The sequence below is a fragment of the Dendropsophus ebraccatus genome, chromosome 1, assembly GCF_027789765.1.
Source record: "Dendropsophus ebraccatus isolate aDenEbr1 chromosome 1, aDenEbr1.pat, whole genome shotgun sequence".
Taxonomy (NCBI): Eukaryota; Metazoa; Chordata; class Amphibia; order Anura; family Hylidae; genus Dendropsophus; species Dendropsophus ebraccatus.
In genome coordinates, this window is record NC_091454.1 from 89,032,114 (window position 1) to 89,050,000 (window position 17,887).

A 17,887-nucleotide genomic window follows, 5' to 3' on the forward strand; every position below is an offset into this window, starting at 1 on the left:
AACAACAATTATTATCTTATAGGTGATCTGCAATTTTCTTTCAGTACCCACTATGAGCATGCATTAAAACGAGCCGTAACCTTTTGAGCAAGTATTGAAGATTTGGGCACATCTATGAGCGACCACCACAAGCATGCTTTCTATAAAGCTACAAACACTGCACCAAGTGTAATACTAGTGATAAACTGTAAGCAATAAACTTACCAGTCTCCAGTTGGATACTGTGGTTAAAGCCGCAGAGGAGTGCCATTACTACACCTATGCTACGCAACCCGAACCGTTCAAATCCAGATGTGCTATCAGCTTGAAAAACTTCCTGTTCTGGCCTTCTTCCATTAAGCATAGACTATTCACGTCTCTGCCCAATTTTGCACATGTTCATCCATGGCCTGGTTAGATTCATACTGACTTATAGATGGAATGTGTGTCCAATTGCATTATAGTGTTAGGTTGCAGGTCCCCCTGCAAATCAGTATATAGCAGCAGAAGGCTTTGTCTGTGGCTGTAACCCTGCTCGGAGCCTGTCCTGCACAAACTAGTTTTATTTTAGCTCTTGGTCTCAGCATGCAGATACTTGGCAGCTGTAGCGCATATCCATTGCTGCATTGATATTTCTCCTCCTCCTTCTCACACAGCAGATTAATGCTTGTAAGCTGACAAAACAGAATAGATATGCAGGTATACAATGTATACTAAGCTGTCATCTATTTGTTCCTATACACATTTCCTATAGGCCTGATCGTGAGGGGTTGGCAATAACAGAACAGGAGAGGTATTAAATTTCTGACCCCCCAAAACACCAGGTAAGAGTGTATCTCGCAAGCCCTGAAAGCCTTTATTGGCCAGAATTTTCAACCAGACTGTGTCTTAATGCTGCTGTTCGGATACAGTAACAGAGCAGCACAGATAACAGCTTTTAGGGGGGCAATAAAATACAAGCATTAGCTGCTGCGACAGTCACTGACTGAACGCCACAAATCTCCTTTGCTGCTGCAGTATTAGTGTCATCTTTATAGAAAGTCGTCTTTCCCTTCAGCAGTAGGCTCCTTCTAAAACAAAGCCTGGGCACATCCATTTTGGCACAGATGTAAATTCTAGAGATTACCTGAATTCAATGCCAGGGAAAGATACAATGGAAAATATGGGTTGAGAAAGATCGCATAAACCTCATGTATATAGGTAAAGGGTCTTTGGAAACACTGGAGTGGGGGGTGGGACCTTCTCTATAAATCTAGGTGCATTATAAAACACAATGGGGAGATTTGCAATCTGCTTTCTACATTTTTCCCACAGCTATCAGTACCAGTGGTTGTTGGACATTAGCAATAAAGAATAGAAGGCACTTGTCCCAGATGTCTTGGCTTCAGAGCACCACTTTAAACTGTATTTGCATTCAGGATGTGCATACAGTTAAAGGTTGTTATTCAGAAAGCAGCCATTGCTAGCACTAGCCACACTTGAAGCATCTTCATAAAGTAAATGTGCCATGAAAAAAAAAAATTACCTTCGTAGTCCCCTGCTGCAAAGTCCAAGTACCTGTTTAGTGGTAAATGGTGAAAACCAGGTGGCTACTCAGACAACACCCCAAGGTATGACCCAAAATCAGACTGTTTAGGTGGCATAGTGGATCCACACCTGTGGATCTGTACCCTGGCGATGCTACTAATAGGGCCCATTTGATGATACCCTTCTAGGAGAGGGTATCTGCCTAGCGGCCCAAATGCCCTGTCACGGCCTAGCTTAAATCGACAACTTATAGCCTGTATGTACACATCATCATAATTCACAATGAAACTTGTTTATGGTTTGAACAGTTCACGTATTTCTTCTGCAATGCAAATTCATTCGCAGCAATGCCTATGGGCATTCTCATTTGGCAGGACACGAATCCTCCATTTTCTTTATCCTTTTCCAGCCTGCTGAGTGTTTGAAGAGTATCCCCAGCTGAAAATTGGCTTAGAAAACATAAAGACTTCTTGAACTTCAGTACAAAAACTACCATGTGCTAAGAAGCCAAATATTGCTGTTAGGGATAAGTCTTTTGGATACTATCATTTCTTGCTTTTATAAAGATTTGCACAACACAAAGGGTGTAGTGGTAGTTCCCAGGGACATCCTCTTATTCTGAATGTCTTGTAGACAGTGAGGGTCAAGTCGAATACAAAACTTGCAGTACTCCTTTACAATATGTAACATTTCAGTCACAGGGAATTCAAACTATTTAAAAAACTATTTACTCGGAACACATATTTCTTCCCAAATTATTCAAGAGTAGTTGGGAGATCACAAATATAGGTTTCTGTTATTGGGGAATGTTCACACCACATATGGTGAACGTTACCATTTTAAACAACAATTAAATAAATTAGTCAAAATTTTAAATAAAAAACTTTTTGCTAAAATGCCAAAATAATGAAACGTAGGAACAAGCAAGCAGGCTGAAAATCGGTTCTCTTAACTAGCCTTTTAAGATATAAAAAGATCAATTTCCATTTAGGATATCTTGCTAGTACTGAAAGAAGATGAACATTATTTTGAGACATATTTTAGAATCACTTTGCATATCTTTAACTCTGAATAAGTCATTTGGAAGCTCTTCATAGACCTTAAGTCTCATGATTTCTCATGTCATCTTTACTGTCATTATCACTAGTGCTACGATTAGCTGGGGCTCAGAAATACATACACTACCGTTAAAGTTAAACTTCTTTTACTTACAAGGAGGGGTGAGAAAAGGCCCAATCAAGTTCCATCAGGCAAAAAGACATTAAAGGGATCATCAAAAGCAAATGGAAAGACATGGGTAATGTACAAGAAGCAAAGCCTCTGCCAAGATGAAAAGAGAGATCAGAAGTAATAGACTTATAATTTTTCTGGTAAATATTACATTTGATAAGTCAATTCTAGACATTTTTGTTTGAAGAAATCATTAGGAAAGCAAAATTACCAGAATAAGACAAGGAAAAATAGTAGATTAACATAACCACTGGAAGAGAGAGATTTAGGCAGTTCCAACCTAGCTAAAGCAACAAGACAAGGTTTGAATAATCATCAGAGGTCCCTCTGTCTGATAGGATGACACGGTCTAGAGGGGCCTGTTACAGAATGTCCATTGGAAACCAGAGGCTACAAGTAATGCTTCTGAAAAACACAATGCCCTCATTACAAAAAAAATATAGCTTTGTGTCAGAAAAAGCTAGATAAGTAAACACTTTTGACTTTTTTTCTATCATATTAAAGTGAACCTGTCAAAACTTTCATGCTGCCTGAATAAGAAGTCATCAGGGTGGTCCTGCCTTTTGCCTGCCATCACAGATAAAATCTCTCTCTATACCTAGGGTATAGAGAAAGTTATGACAGGTTCACTCTAACTCCTTTATGACCATTAGGTAGAAGAGGGTTTGCGTCTTAAGCCCAACCCATGCCTGGCGACTGCTAGCTGCTTTAAGCAGCCGGGGGCTGCAACTACTAACCAGAACAGGGCAATTGCAATGTTGGCTATTTAGCTGCTATCAAAGCTGACAGTGACATTTAAATGCCCTTACAGAATATCATTGGTGGTGCAGTGGTTCTGACTGGTTACTGAGCTTATTTGTTTTCAGGGCAGCCCAAGGCCTTTGCTAGGCCTCCGTGGCTGCAATTACCTGACTATTGATATATCCTGCCTATGTCAGGCTGTACTAATATAGCACAGATCTAATGGATCAATGCAGTACATAAAAACTGCAGTGATCTTTATAAGAAATCAAGTGTTTGTTTATACATTTTCCCTAGAGGGGGGAAAAAAAAGTGTAAAAAAAAGACGTTTGTAAAAATATCAATAAATCTATCCAGAATAAAAATTCTAACCACCCTGAGGTGAATAAAAACTGTCACCACAGGGGAATGAAAGCATTACACCGTCTCATTTCTAATCAATGGGCTGCTTGTGTAAAGAAAGGACAGGTTCTTAAGAGCATGATATATATTCTTTATAGTCTCTCTTGACTCTAGCTAAGATAGAAGATATTTTTCTTGAAACGTCCCAAACAAATACTTAAACTTTAGCCCATATTTTAATATAATTCGTCATACCAGTTATTTAGTGCAGGTCAAATCTGGAGTATAGTAAGGGATAAAGGAGGTGTTGAACGGCTAGTGTGACATTAATAAAAGCCTTGTAGGCTAGCAGTCTGAATTGCATTCCGTATGTGACAATTTCTTCCTGCCAATTTCCTTTAGGACTTCAATCTGCTGCATATAATAACAACTGCAAGCCCACCAGGCAAATTCAATTCTCTGCTTCTAAACCAATTTTCTATATAATAAGGTGTAAGACAGACAGTCCTCTTATTTTGTGGTATATCATTATTTATTCAGGCAGTGTGCAGCCAATTGTCAGGTCTACCATATCATTTTAATAAATTGTTCTACATATTGAAAAGACCAGTCCGCTGGTAAATGCACAGTTAAATAACTTATCAGATCATTTTATTAATTCTCTATTTAATTTCTCCACTCCGCCATTCAAAGGCTTTCTGGATGAAATTGACAGAAATACTCGTGAAGTCATTTGAGGTGACCGAGGTTATAACTCTAGAAAGTAGTCTGCGGCTGTTCCTTGCAATTCTAGACCTTTTTCTCCATTTTGGAAATACAAGTATAAATTACAATGGTTAATATGTTTGGCAGTATGTAAGAACAAGCCTTAAGCACACAGATACATGTGCCATAGGGCTCTGTACATGGGATCCAAACATAATCCAAGACACTAAAATGTTTTGGATGGTGCTGTATCACATAGGAAAGCTCCATGGGTAGGCATCCAGTGCAGTAATCCATGATTTGTTTTCATTTTAAAATAAAGTTAGTAGAAATAAAAATATTACCCCCCCCCAAATGCTTTTATTACCAAATACTTTTTAATTACTGAAGCTGTATATTTCAGATGTACCCTAGCTGATCATTCATGCTGTCTCCATAGGCAATTAGGTATAGGTTGCAGTCTGGAACAACAGCTTACTTGTGAATATATATATATATATATATATATATATATATATATATATATATATATATATACACACATACATACATACATACATATACACCCACACACACACACATATACCAACTAGTGGGTGTAGTGCTGCCCCCTTTAGGCTGGGCTGACACTGTGTTTTAGAAGCCTCTTTAACATACCAGTTTTTTAAAAGGGAACTCTGTGCAAAATCAATTTTAGGACATGTTATAAAAAGATAATGTTATGAAAATTACTAATAGGCACTTATTATGGGAAATGCACCCATTTTCCCTGTAAAGTTGGTGACATCATGTCACATCAACTGCCGGCTCCTTCTGCTCCAGACAGCTAGAGAGAGGTGCAGGGAGCTGAGGGAGGATGGCAGGGGTGATCACCGCTGAGGGGAGAACGGTCATTGATAGCAGGCAGCAGAGGGAGCCAGCGGCTGCCAGATTAGCGGTGCTGAGGGCAGCCGGAATATAGATAGGTGCAGGGAGCTGGGGGAGCATGGAGGGGCTGATGCCTTTAGTGGGACAGATTAAAGCAGCAGGTGGCGGCAGTTTATGTGACGTTTATGTGAAGTTTATGAGCATTTGGGGCGTCACCTGACAGCCCGGAGCATTAGGATGGTCCGCACAGTCTGCCCCCTCCCATGCTGCTCACTATGCATATATTAATATGCATAGTGGGCAGCCCGGAGAAACCCCCTCAGCCCTCCAGAGCAACCCCCTTCCATGCTGCCTAGCCTGCCCCCCTCCCGTGCCGCATAGTGAGTGGGCAGCATGGGAGAGGGTTGCTCCGGGCAGGTGAGGGGGTTTCTCCGTGCCACCCACTATGTATATTCATATATGCATAGTGAGCGGCATGGGAGGGGGCGGACTGAGCAGGTGACAACCCAAATGCTTCTAAGCCCCTGATTAGCATAGGGGAAATAAGGGGCTTTCTCCAGAATGCAGGGGAGAAGAGAGGATTAAATAACAGCCCTGCTGTCATCAGGTAAAGAACTTCTGCAGCATATCAGCAGGTTCATTGGGCTGAACCTGCTGATAGTGCTGCTTAAACTTATTTTGTGCCTTCATTTCATCCTTCATTTTGATAACACACTACAGTAAAGGGAACTTGTAAGATAATAAGAGGATGTCATCACGCAAAAACAGGACTGAAATCAACACTTTTTTGCACTTATCTTACATGTAAAAACCTTGAACTCTTTTTCATCTCAGAACTCCAACTGCGTTTGCTAGAAATGAATTATTTAACTCAGTATTATGCTGTCATTTGAAATTCATATGCTATGTTCATCAAGCAGTCTAGAGCTACTTACAGCTTCCTGACAGAATCCTTTTCTTAACAAGTAAATCATGAATATTTCAAGTATTACAAAACATGAAGGGACACATTCTCTGTTATGTTTTATTGTTATTCAATACAAAAGGAAACGGTCCATGTCCTTCTACCCAGTTCTAGCACACAAAAAAATTCAAAGTTGGAAAACTTTTATCATAACCGTTCTAGCCCAAGTTCAAACCAGGTTAGGAATGTTACATGTATATGTGAGGATACTGTCAAAAATTAATGGTATGCCAAGTGAATGGGCCTATTTTTTTATTAGATGAAAGGTACTCAAAGCTATAATTTTAAGTTATATGTCTCAAAAGCATGGTTTACTGTGCTTTTAAGGCCTGAAAAATAAAAGCGTACATTTAGGAGAACATAATTACTAGTAGACTACTTTCGGTCCATTAAAGTTAATGGGCATGCCACAGCATAGACATATCCTGACACAAGGGTTTAGCTAGGATTCATGGGGCCCCATGAATCCTGTGGGTGCCGGGTGTTGGACCCTGCCGATCAGTGACGGATGAATTATGACATGTCAATTCCTTCGTTGGAAGGCGGAATCTCCCCGGCCATAGAATGGTGTCTAAGGCACGGGTGGAGATGCACGCCGCCGTGAGCGGGTACGAGCAACGGAATCCACCAGAACTAGAGATGAGCGAACCGGGTTCGGGTTCGAATCCATCCAAACCCAAACTTTCGGCATTGGATTTGCGGGGGCTGCTGAACTTGGATAAAGCTCTAAGGTTGTCTGGAAAACATGGATACAGCCAATGACTATATTCATGTTTCCCACATAGCCTTAGGGCTTTATCCAACTTCAGCAGCCACCGCTAATCAAATGCCGAAAGTTCGGGTTCGGATGGACTTGAGCATGCTCGAGGTTTGCTCATCTCTAACTAGAACTTATCTGCGTGGATTACTTAGTGTAAACCCATACAAAGAGATAAAAGTTAAATAAGAGTCCATCCCGAAAAACATTTGTCATAACCTTACAAGCTGGTGAAATGGTCTTTGTTGTTTTTGGTGCCTCTTGCTGTCCAATGTTTTGATTGTTCTTTGGTCTCTGAGTTTTGGATTTAAGTCTCAGCAACGTTTATGAATCAATACAGAAATTTGGCTGCATTGCACTTACAAAGTGCCAAACTGTGGAAATATCCTTTCAACATGGTTTTTGGTCAGATGTGTACAAACGCAGCACCCACCAAGCATACAGCTTGTTTATGCCTGTTATAAAATATTTCACACATTCTATTAATATGCCAACAGCCTCTGCTTTTCCACTCACTTTCGCTCTACAGTCTGCCAAAAATGATTTAGCAAATATAATTTTTTTCTTGCAAAGTCAACTCAATGGGACATCCGCTGACTGGGTCATCTTTGGTGCTTGTCCAACTTATTTCAAATTCAGCAAACCAGCACTTTACTTTTATACTAGATGGAAAATACTCTCCCTAATATTGAATCCAGCAAATTTGTCATATTGGTCGCAGTAAAGCCTTTGAGAAAGAAAATAACTACTGCAAAAATTTTAACTTTTCCCCTTGTATTGAAATAGCTTAAGGGGCTTACTCTGTAGGACTGTCAAACCAATACTAACCAACATGTTGATTTGAAACTTCTCACGTAAGCCAATGAAGAATTAATCTATACAATTACTTCAAAATATTGAAAATACTGGAATCTTCTCTAGAGGGCGCCTGAAGCCTATATAAATAGCCATAAATTATATGCCTTTATGTAAAAAATAACACTGTCATTATTTAACATAAATTAAGTCAAAATGGAAAAACTAAGTACACCCCTTGTATCAACAACTTGTAGAACAACCTTTACTTAAAATTATTGCCATTAAAGGGGTTATCCAGCATTGGAAAAACATGGTCACTTCCTTCCAGAGACAGCACAACTCTCGTCTCCAGTTTGGGTGGGGTTTTGCAACTTATTGCCATTAAAGTAAATAGAGCTTAAAGTGACTCTGTACTCACAATCTGACCCCCCTCCCCAAACGACTTATACCTTCGGATAGCTGCTTCTAATCCAAGATCTGTCCTGGGGTCCATTTGGCAGGTGATGCAGTTATTGTCATAAAAAACAACTTTTAAAGTTGCAGCCCTGTGTCAAATTGGAGTGGCCTAGAGAGTCTAATCCCTAACCTTGCACGGCCTCTCCGTCCCTCCACATCACCCTCTTGATCATTGCCCCTAGAACAATTTCTGCTATTCATCACCTGTGTGAACACTGTACATAAGCTGGATCGTTAAGGCACCTGTGCAGTGTTCAGGTGATGAATAGGAAAAATCCTGCCCAGGAGCATTCCTAGTGATGAGGAGGGTGGGCAGAAGCACACTCTAGGCCACACCAATTTGACACAGGGCTGCAAGTTAAAAAATTGTTTTTTTATGACAATAACTGCATCACCTGTAAAACGAACCTTAGGACAGATCTTGGATTAAAAGCAGCTATCCGAAGGTCCAAGCAGTTTGGGGGGGGGGGGGGGGGGGGTTAGATTGTTGGCACAGAATCGCTTTAATTGCAAACCACACCTGAACTAGAGACTAGGTACATTTTCTAATACAATCTACATTTAGAATATGTCAGTTCATGGGACATTAGTCCTTTAAATGTTAGAACATTTAAACAAGTCAATAGGAATTTAAAAAAAAAAGTGTCTGTATGTCTTTACTGAAATAAAAATCCCAGTTGTAGCTTCATTGTTACCGTCAAAGCCTTGAAAGTAGCAGCGAGATTTAATAGGACAGGTCTAATCATCCTTACTGCTCTGTTACCTGGGTTACCATCCTAATACCAGTTCTGCAATGTATCTGTACCTAATTACCCTGTGCACTATATTTAATTTCACAATACATTCTGACCTGCACATTAGGAAGTTAAAGGTAGAGGAGTCTATAAACCTGTACTATATGCTCACAATCACAGACAAGAGTGTATGACGAAAAAATAAGGTGTTTCATAACCAACAGATACGTAAGAAATTAAAAAAGCATGCTAAAATAGAATTAGACACTGTTCACAGTTCGGTAATGAAGGAAGCCATCAGTCAGTGTTGTCCGTCCTGCCATGGTTCTAGCACAGCAGTTTGGCTTTACTTATAAATAGTAATAGGCAAATAGTTAAGCGTTTGACTACATGGAAAAAGCCTATGGCTGTATCAATGTTTTCCAAGACTCTCTATGTAAGCAACCAACTTCTCCAGATGCCAATAATCAAATGGCGAGTATTCGGAAAATGTGGCTGAACCCAAACTTCTGAACTAGTCGCTCATCACTATTTAGAAGTTATTTATAATTTATAAGTAAAGCCATACTGCTGTGCCAGAACCATGGCAGGACGGACAACACTGACTGATGACCTCCTTTATGGTAGCAGGGTTATTACAGCCTTAATTCAGATTTGTTTGGGTCCATTTACACAAAAAGATTATATGACAGATTATCTGCCAAAGATTTGAAGCCAAAGCCAGAAACAGACTATGAACAGAGATCAGGTCATAAAGAAAAGCCTGAGATTTCTCCTCTTTTCAAATCCATTCCTGGCTTTGGCTTCAAATCTTTGGCAGATAATCTGTCAGATAATCTTTCTGTGTAAACGGACCCTTTCTCTAGCATCTAAAAAGCAAGAGGGAACCTTGGCTCTCCAGCTGTTGCAAAACTACAACTTCCAGCATGCATGGACAGCTAAAGCTAAAGCTTATGGGAGTTATAGCTTTGCAGCAGCTGGAGAACCAAGGTTCCTTACCTCTGCTCTCAAAGAAACAATCATTAACTCCTTAAGGTCAAAGCCAATTTTCGTTTTTGCACTTTTGCTTTTTCCACTTTATGTTTAAAAGGCCATAGCGCTTGCATTTTTTCACCTAGAGACCCACATGAGCACTTATTTTTTCGAAACCAATTGTAATTTGCAATGACAGGCATTATTTTTCCATAAAATATGCTGCGAAACTGGGAAAAAAATCATTTGCGCTGTCAAATTGAAAAAAAAAAAAAAAGGAATTCGTTTTGATTTCGGGGAGTTTTGCATTTACGTCATTCCCCCTATGGTAAAACTGACTAGTTATGCATGTTCCTCAAGCAGTTACGATTATAATGATATGTAACATGTATAACTTTCATTGTATCTGATGGCTTGTAAAAAATTCAAACCATTGTTAACAAATATATGTTCCTTAAAATCGCTCCATTCCCACGCTTATAGCGCTTTTATCCTTTAGTCTATGGGGCTGTGTGAGGTATCATTTTTTGCGCCATGATGTGTTCTTTCTACCGGTATCTTGATTGCGCATATGCGACTTTTTGATCACTTTTTATTACATTTTTTCTAGATTTGATGCGACCCAAAATGCGCAATTTTGCACTTTGGAATTTTTTTGCGCTGACGTAATTTACCGTGCGAGATCAGGAATGTGATTAATTAATAGTTCGGGCGATTACACACGCGGCGATACTAAATATGTTTATTTATTTGTTTATTTATATTTATAAAACGGGAAAAGGGGGGTGATTTGGACTTTTAATGGGGGAGGGGATTTTTTATTAATAAAAAAACATTTTTACTTTTATTTTTACTTTAACTAGAAGCCCCCCTGGGGGACTTGTATATAGACAGCAATGATCCATTATATCGGTGATAGATTGCTATGGCCTGCTGCAGGCCATAGCAATCTATTGCCGAGCCGGGATCAGCGTCATTCCGACGCTGAGGCCCATCACGGGCAGAAGAACGGATCACGGGGGGGGGGGGGGAGATCCGACCCACTAGACACCAGGGATGTTGTGCATGAAGCACTTCAATGCAGCTGTCAGGTTTGACACCTGCATTGAAGTGCTTAATTAGCCGGCGCGGCAACGGGACCCGCGCCTGTTAATAGAGGCACTGCCCGGCTGCATATTTAGCCGGGATCAGCGCCGCTCTGAACATCCCCCGCGGCGCCATGACGTATCAGATACGTCATGGGTCGCTAAGGGGTTAATATAGTCAATACAATGGTACAAATGGTATGGTCAATAATAGGAATGACCCCCTTATCAGGAGAACAGCACTTATGACTTGTGTTCCACAAGGCGATTACAGACTTTGGTGCACTGCATTCACGTCTATGATGTTATGGGAAGAGTGCCGCAAGTAGAACAAGGGTCAAGGGTCTCCCGACAAGTAAATGGCTCAGAACTGACATTCCAGACAGATAATCTATCTATATATATATACACACACACACACACACACATAAATACACACACACTACCGTTCAAAAGTTTGGGGTCACATTGAAATGTCCTTATTTTTGAAGGAAAAGCACTGTACTTTTCAATGAAGATAACTTTAAACTAGTCCTAACTTTAAACAAATACACTCTATACATTGCTAATGTGGTAAATAACTATTCTAGCTGCAAATGTCTGGTTTTTGGTGCAATATCTACATAGGTGTATAGAGGCCCATTTCCAGCAACCATCACTCCAGTGTTCTAATGGTACAATGTGTTTGCTCATTGGCTCAGAAGGCTAATTGATGATTAGAAAACCCTTGTGCAATCATGTTCACACATCTGAAAACAGTCTAGCTCGTTACAGAAGCTACAAAACTGACCTTCCTTTGAGCAGATTGTGTTTCTGGAGCATCACATTTGTGGGGTCAATTAAACGCTCAAAATGGCCAGAAAAAGAAAACTTTCATCTGAAACTCGCTAGTCTATTCTTGTTCTTAGAAATGAAGGCTATTCCATGCTAGAAATTGCTAAGAAATTGAAGATTTCCTACAATGGTGTGTACTACTCCCTTCAGAGGAGAGCACAAACAGGCTCTAACCAGAGTAGAAAAAGAAGTGTGAGGCTGTGTTAACTAAGCAAGAAGATAAGAACATTAGAGTCTCTAGTTTGAGAAACAGACGCCTCACGGGTCCCCAACTGGCATCTTCATAAAATAGTACCCGCAAAACACCAGTGTCACCATCTACAGTGAAGAGGCGGCTGCGGGATTTTGGGCTTCAGGGCAGAGTGGCAAAAAATATCTGAGACTGGCCAATAAAAGAAAAAGATTAAGATGGGCAAAAGAACACAGACATTGGACAGAGGAAGACTGGAAAAAAGTGTTGTGGACAGATGAATGAAGTTTGAGGTGTTTGGATCACAAAGAAGAACGTTTGTGAGACGCAGAACAAGATGTTGGAAGAATGCCTGACGCCATCTGTTAAGCATGGTGGAGGTAATGTGATGGTCTGGGGTTGCTTTGGTGCTGGTGAGGTGGGAGATTTGTACAGGGTAAAAGGGATTCTGAATAAGGAAGGCTATCACTCAATTTTGCAACGCCATGCCATACCCAGTGGACAGCGCTTGATTGGAGCCAATTTCATCCTACAACAGGACAATGACCCTAAACACACCTCCAAATTGTGCAAGAACTATTTACAGCAGAAGCAGGCAGTTGGTATTCTATCGGTAATGGAGTGGCCAGCGCAGTCACCAGATCTGAACCCCATTGAGCTATTGTGGGAGCAGCTTGACCGTATGGTACGCCAGAAGTGCCCATCCAACCAATCCAACTTGTGGGAGCTGCTTCTAGAAGCGTGGGGTGCAATTTCTCCAGCTTACCTCAACAGATTAATAGCTAGAATGCCAAAGGTGTGCAATGCTGTAATTGCTGCAAAAGGTGGATTCTTTGACGAAAGCAAAGTTTCATGTAAAAACAATGTTATTTCAAATACAAATCATTATTTCTAACCTTCTAACAACGTATGGTGGTGAATAAGTGTGACTTTTCATGGAAAACACAAACAGTTTTTTTTTATTTTCTTTTTGGATTATTCTTTTAGTCTCACATTTTTTCATGTTGCTTTAAAGACTTTGCCAGAATGATTTCTAGGAAAAACCTGCCAGAGACACTTCCTACACTGGGCAACCACTTCTCCTAACTTCTATCACTGCTCAAGGATACCTCTCAAATCCTCGCCAGAAAAATTTGTGTGCTGTGGGAGCTTAATGGAAGCTTCTACTGATCTGACTACACATCACTTTGTAGTCAGAATCTATTAGTTCTCTACACGGATCTACACACTGGTTACAAATACACGCAAGAGGAGAAAAGAACTTCCGAGATAAAATAAGAATCAAATCAGCTGTCAGACAATGAAACCTATTGGTTTTAATTGAGAATTAAAGGGGTTTCCCTTTAACTGTTTTTAAAAACTGTCTTCTTCCATCCCTATGGCACTGACTGATCTAAGCACTGCTGTAATGTCGTACAGAGTGCGGACACGTACAGATCTGTGTGCCACTGTAATGTTTAATGTGCAGAGGTGTGCAGTTCAGCAGATACAGTGGGGGATGGGGAGGGAAGGGAATTTAAAAAAAAACACAATTAGACAAGCAGAGATCATTCATTGTGAAGCCAGTGACCCTACAGAAAGTCAGGGGAGCTTCCCAGCTGTTTTTTATTCTTTCATGTTTTGAATGTTTTTCTAGTCTGTGCTTTAAGCACTGTTCATTGCTTCAAGTGCAGGATTAGTTGGAGGGATTCTCTTTATCTCTGTATATTTTACTGTTTAATCAATATGTGGTTACCTGTGCTGTACAAATGTCAAAACGTCTCAAGAAGGCTTTTCTGCAACTCCTTACTATTAATTATTTCCTTTGGCACACATGATACTATGGTGTCTCACTGGTGGCTCTAAGGCTGGGTTCACACTAGCATTTTTCTTATTTGCTAACGGATCCGTCTATATTAATTGAACAGAATTAATTGGATGGAAACACACTCTGTTCATGTACTTAAAAAAATGGAACAGCTACACGGTACTGTGGCAGAGAGAATAACGCCAGTGTGAACCTATCCTAACTTAGGAAAGCAAGTAAGCAAGCAAATGAGGTAAATGTGTGGATGTAGCTCCTTATCTTCTTGTTCTGTAGCCAGTCAGCAACATGGCAATGATATCCAACGCCACAGGTTTCCATATAACTGCATTCTGTGCAGAAAATGATTCATAATGTTTTCCTATTATACTAGATGATCTGACAGACACAAAAGGTCACAGGTTTAATAATCGTGCTAGCATACAAGTTGCTAGTTTAAAGGGAAACTGTCATTGCTTTCATGCTGCTTGGACCTCTGAAGGTGTCTTGTGGTATCTGACAATTATGTTCACACACTGTAAATGGACAATTTTTTAGCAATAAAACGATTGAAAATGAACCACTTTTATAGCTGAAAATAACGCCCCCAGATGATGTGTTAATATTTCCAAAGGTGGTAGAAATAGATAGAGAGGTGAAGTCGTCAAGAATCAAAATATTCCTCAAGACTCTGCTGGATCATTTTGACAGTGTTCTGTAGACAGATGCTGCTATCCTAGGATCAATGGCAGCCAACAGTTACTGAATATTTGAAATATTAACTATGACTTAAATTGATCTCAAGACTAATCTTAAAAAGGTGTACACCCGCAAAAATGGTTTTCAAATTAACTGGTTCCAGAAAGTGCCAGAGATTTGTAATTTACTTCTATCAAAAATGCTCAAGTCTTCCAGTACTTATCAGCTGCTGTATGTCATGCATGAAGCAGTACTCTCTCTCGCCTGGAGAGTAGGAGAGGTTTTCTGTGGAGATTTGTTCCTCCTCTGGACAGTTCCTGACACAGACAGAGGTGGCAGCAGAGAGACTGGAAGAAAAAACACCACTACCTGCAGGGCATACAGCAGTTAATAAGTACTGAAAGACTGGAGAAAGACTGGAGATTTTTTAAATGGAAATAAACTACAAATCTCTTTTACTTCCTGATACCAGTTATGATTTTTTGGAGTACCCCTTTAAATATTTGGATGTAGGTAAATCGAAGATATTGTAGAAGTACCTACCTATGCCTCTACTCCATCATGTAGCTTCCTGTAGACATTGCATTGCATAACACATTCAGATGCAGACTGAAAATTATTTTGCTGCTATCGGGGTTTCCATTTTATTTTGCTTACCAGATGGGCAGGAATAATAACATTTATGAAGACCGCCATACTCATAAGCCTTCAATAAGAGCTGCAAGCCTTTTAGTGAACCTGGCCTGACTTGTGCCTGCCATATGGCGGGTGCAAAAATCTAGACCTGCTCCTGTTTATTCCTCCTCTCTACCCCCCCACCTACCCATCGGAGAAGAAGCGGATACGGCAGGCGTACGCCAGAGGCGCAACAATAGTAAATGTCCCCGTAAAAGCTTAACTGTCAATTGAAAAAAAAATCTGTCAAAAGTTCTGTAAAACCCTGACCTAAGACCCCTACCAATCAATAGAACTTCTCAGCTAAGCACTTCATACCCCATCTCTATTCTTCCTGCAAGAGACAGATTCTACAAGCAGTCTAAGGAGCTGTCTTATGTACTGGGGAGAGAGATCTCCCCACTTATTGTATTGACCGTTTGGGTTCTCCACACCCACATCCCGACCAACCATAGACATGGATATATATAGACACATGTCAAAATGTCCAAAGATGTTTTTTCTTAATCCAATAACACTTTAATTAAATTTATGATTCTGTATTACTACTGTGTCACTACACTTTTTATCATCTATTTTATCAGCTATCAGAAGCCTAAGCCAGGAACAGACTATAAACAGGGAACAGGTCATAAGGGAAAGATTGAGATTTCTCCTATTCTCAAATCCATTCCTGGCTTTGGCTTCAAAAATCTGCCAAATAATCTGTTTATGTAAGCACACCATTAAAGTGCCATAAGGTTTCCCATTAAGACAGTTTCCCAAATTACCTTTCAATGATAGGAAATTGTGTACTTAAGTGACCCTTTAAGTTTTTACGTTTCCTGTAAGTAATTGATGGAGGAATATTTTTATCTGCTAACAAAAATGTCATGTCCCTTGTAGGGAAGCGCAACCTTGTCATCAATGAGTCAGTAGGACAATTCAGGCTTGGGAAAGTCCACTGACCAGGCTGGTGCTATTGATGAATATGGTCACTGTGGCTGTGAAATTGTATGATAGTCATTGAAACTTCTTTGTTGTCTAAAACTGGACAACATATATTCACCAATATAAATCAGAAAATGTTCTGGGGTGATGTTTACAAGCTGACAGATGTAGGCAAGAAGGGGACATTTGAGGAAGTACTTGTGAGCTGTTTATTCTTACATTTGTAATAGATTCTGACATGTTTGCTACAGAACATGAAGCAGGTTTTATTGTCTCTTTGCCCTCTAACAGAATTCTTGCTGTTGTTGGATATCCAAGATTCCAACAGCTCATCCATCAATATCAGGATCATTGAAACTTGCTCTCTGCAAGAAAGTTATTAGCCATCAAACTGTCAGACATGTGATTTAGAAGATTAGCACCTGCACAGCCTGTTCCTTTGGTACATAGACAGCTTTCAAGTTTCTCCATCCTGCAAGCTTTCCAGTCTCTGACTAATCATCAATTACTGGATTCAGTGTCTACAGCTTGTGGAAGCATTGTAAAGAAATACAGAGTATATATCAAGAGATTTTGATGATCATATTCCATGGTGTCAAAAAAGTGGGATACACAAAGAGTTATTGGTGACCAGGGTCTAGAATAATGTACACTCATGTAATTTAAAAATGGTGGCAAAGGATTTAGAATACAGAAAGCATACAGAAACAGAGAATCTCAAATAACCAAGGGGCACAGATGAAATCTACAAATTAAAAAAGTAAGGTTATAAAAGCCAACTCACTCAACTAAGACACAACCAAATATTAAGGACCAATATAACTGAAACATAGTTAAAGGGGTTTCCCAGTTTTTTTTTTTTTTATCAACTGGTATCAGAAAGTAATTTGCAAGTCTTCCTATACTTATTAGCTGCTGTATGTCCTGCAGGAAATGTTGTTTTATTATCAGTCTAACACTGCTCTCGGCTGACATCTCTGGCCGAGACAGGAACTGTCCAGATCAGGAGAGGTTTGTGGCAGTATAATATTTAGGAGACCCAGTATGAGAGTATTACATTCAGAAGGAACAGTGTGTGGCTGTATGGGAGTTTATCTTATAAAATTGGGATATGAAAATATGAGTAGTTGAATGTGAATGTGGTCAGGGTGAAGAAGATGCAGAAAAGGGAAGGAGAACAACTTGATCAGAAAAGATGTCTGACTTACAGCAGCATGGTGTGGGGTGATGCCATGCTTACTTGTAAAGCGACAACTCCTATCGTTCTGTTGCCCCTGCTTAAGCTGTACTAGGAGATATAGCTTAACATGATACAAACATATATGCCACTGGGTTAACACTTTGCAATTAGTATACCAAGCTCATAGCATGACAGCCTAGTACAGTACAGAAACAAACACTTAAGACACATAGAGGTTCCCAATACGAACCTTCACGTGCCCCACATATAGAGCTGGGCGGTATACCGCAAAAATACCGATACCGTCACTGGCGTCGGTTAACCGCCCTCAACTTAGCCAGGACGGTATCTGCGGTATTTTTGTACTTCCTGTCCCGTCAGAGCACACATGCGCGCCGCCCGGCATTAGCGCTGCACGTTATGTGCAGGGACGCCGGCA

At 40.2% G+C, this 17,887-nt stretch overlaps 1 protein-coding gene across 15 annotated transcripts in view; it reads right to left on the reverse strand.

The window, feature by feature from the left end:
• The window catches only part of GRIP1 (glutamate receptor interacting protein 1), a 386,720-nt gene that overhangs the window by 144,914 nt on the left and 223,919 nt on the right, over nucleotides 1–17,887 (reverse strand). For 6 of the 15 annotated variants that reach the window (XM_069974797.1, XM_069974762.1, XM_069974754.1 and 3 more), the window contains exon 1: nucleotides 205–516. The exons of the other annotated variants lie outside the window; for them this stretch is intronic. In XM_069974797.1, the coding sequence (XP_069830898.1) occupies nucleotides 205–343 (139 nt within the window). In that variant the 5' untranslated portion in view covers nucleotides 344–516. Of the gene's footprint in view, nucleotides 1–204; nucleotides 517–17,887 lie in introns of those variants that run through there. 15 annotated transcript variants of the gene reach the window in all.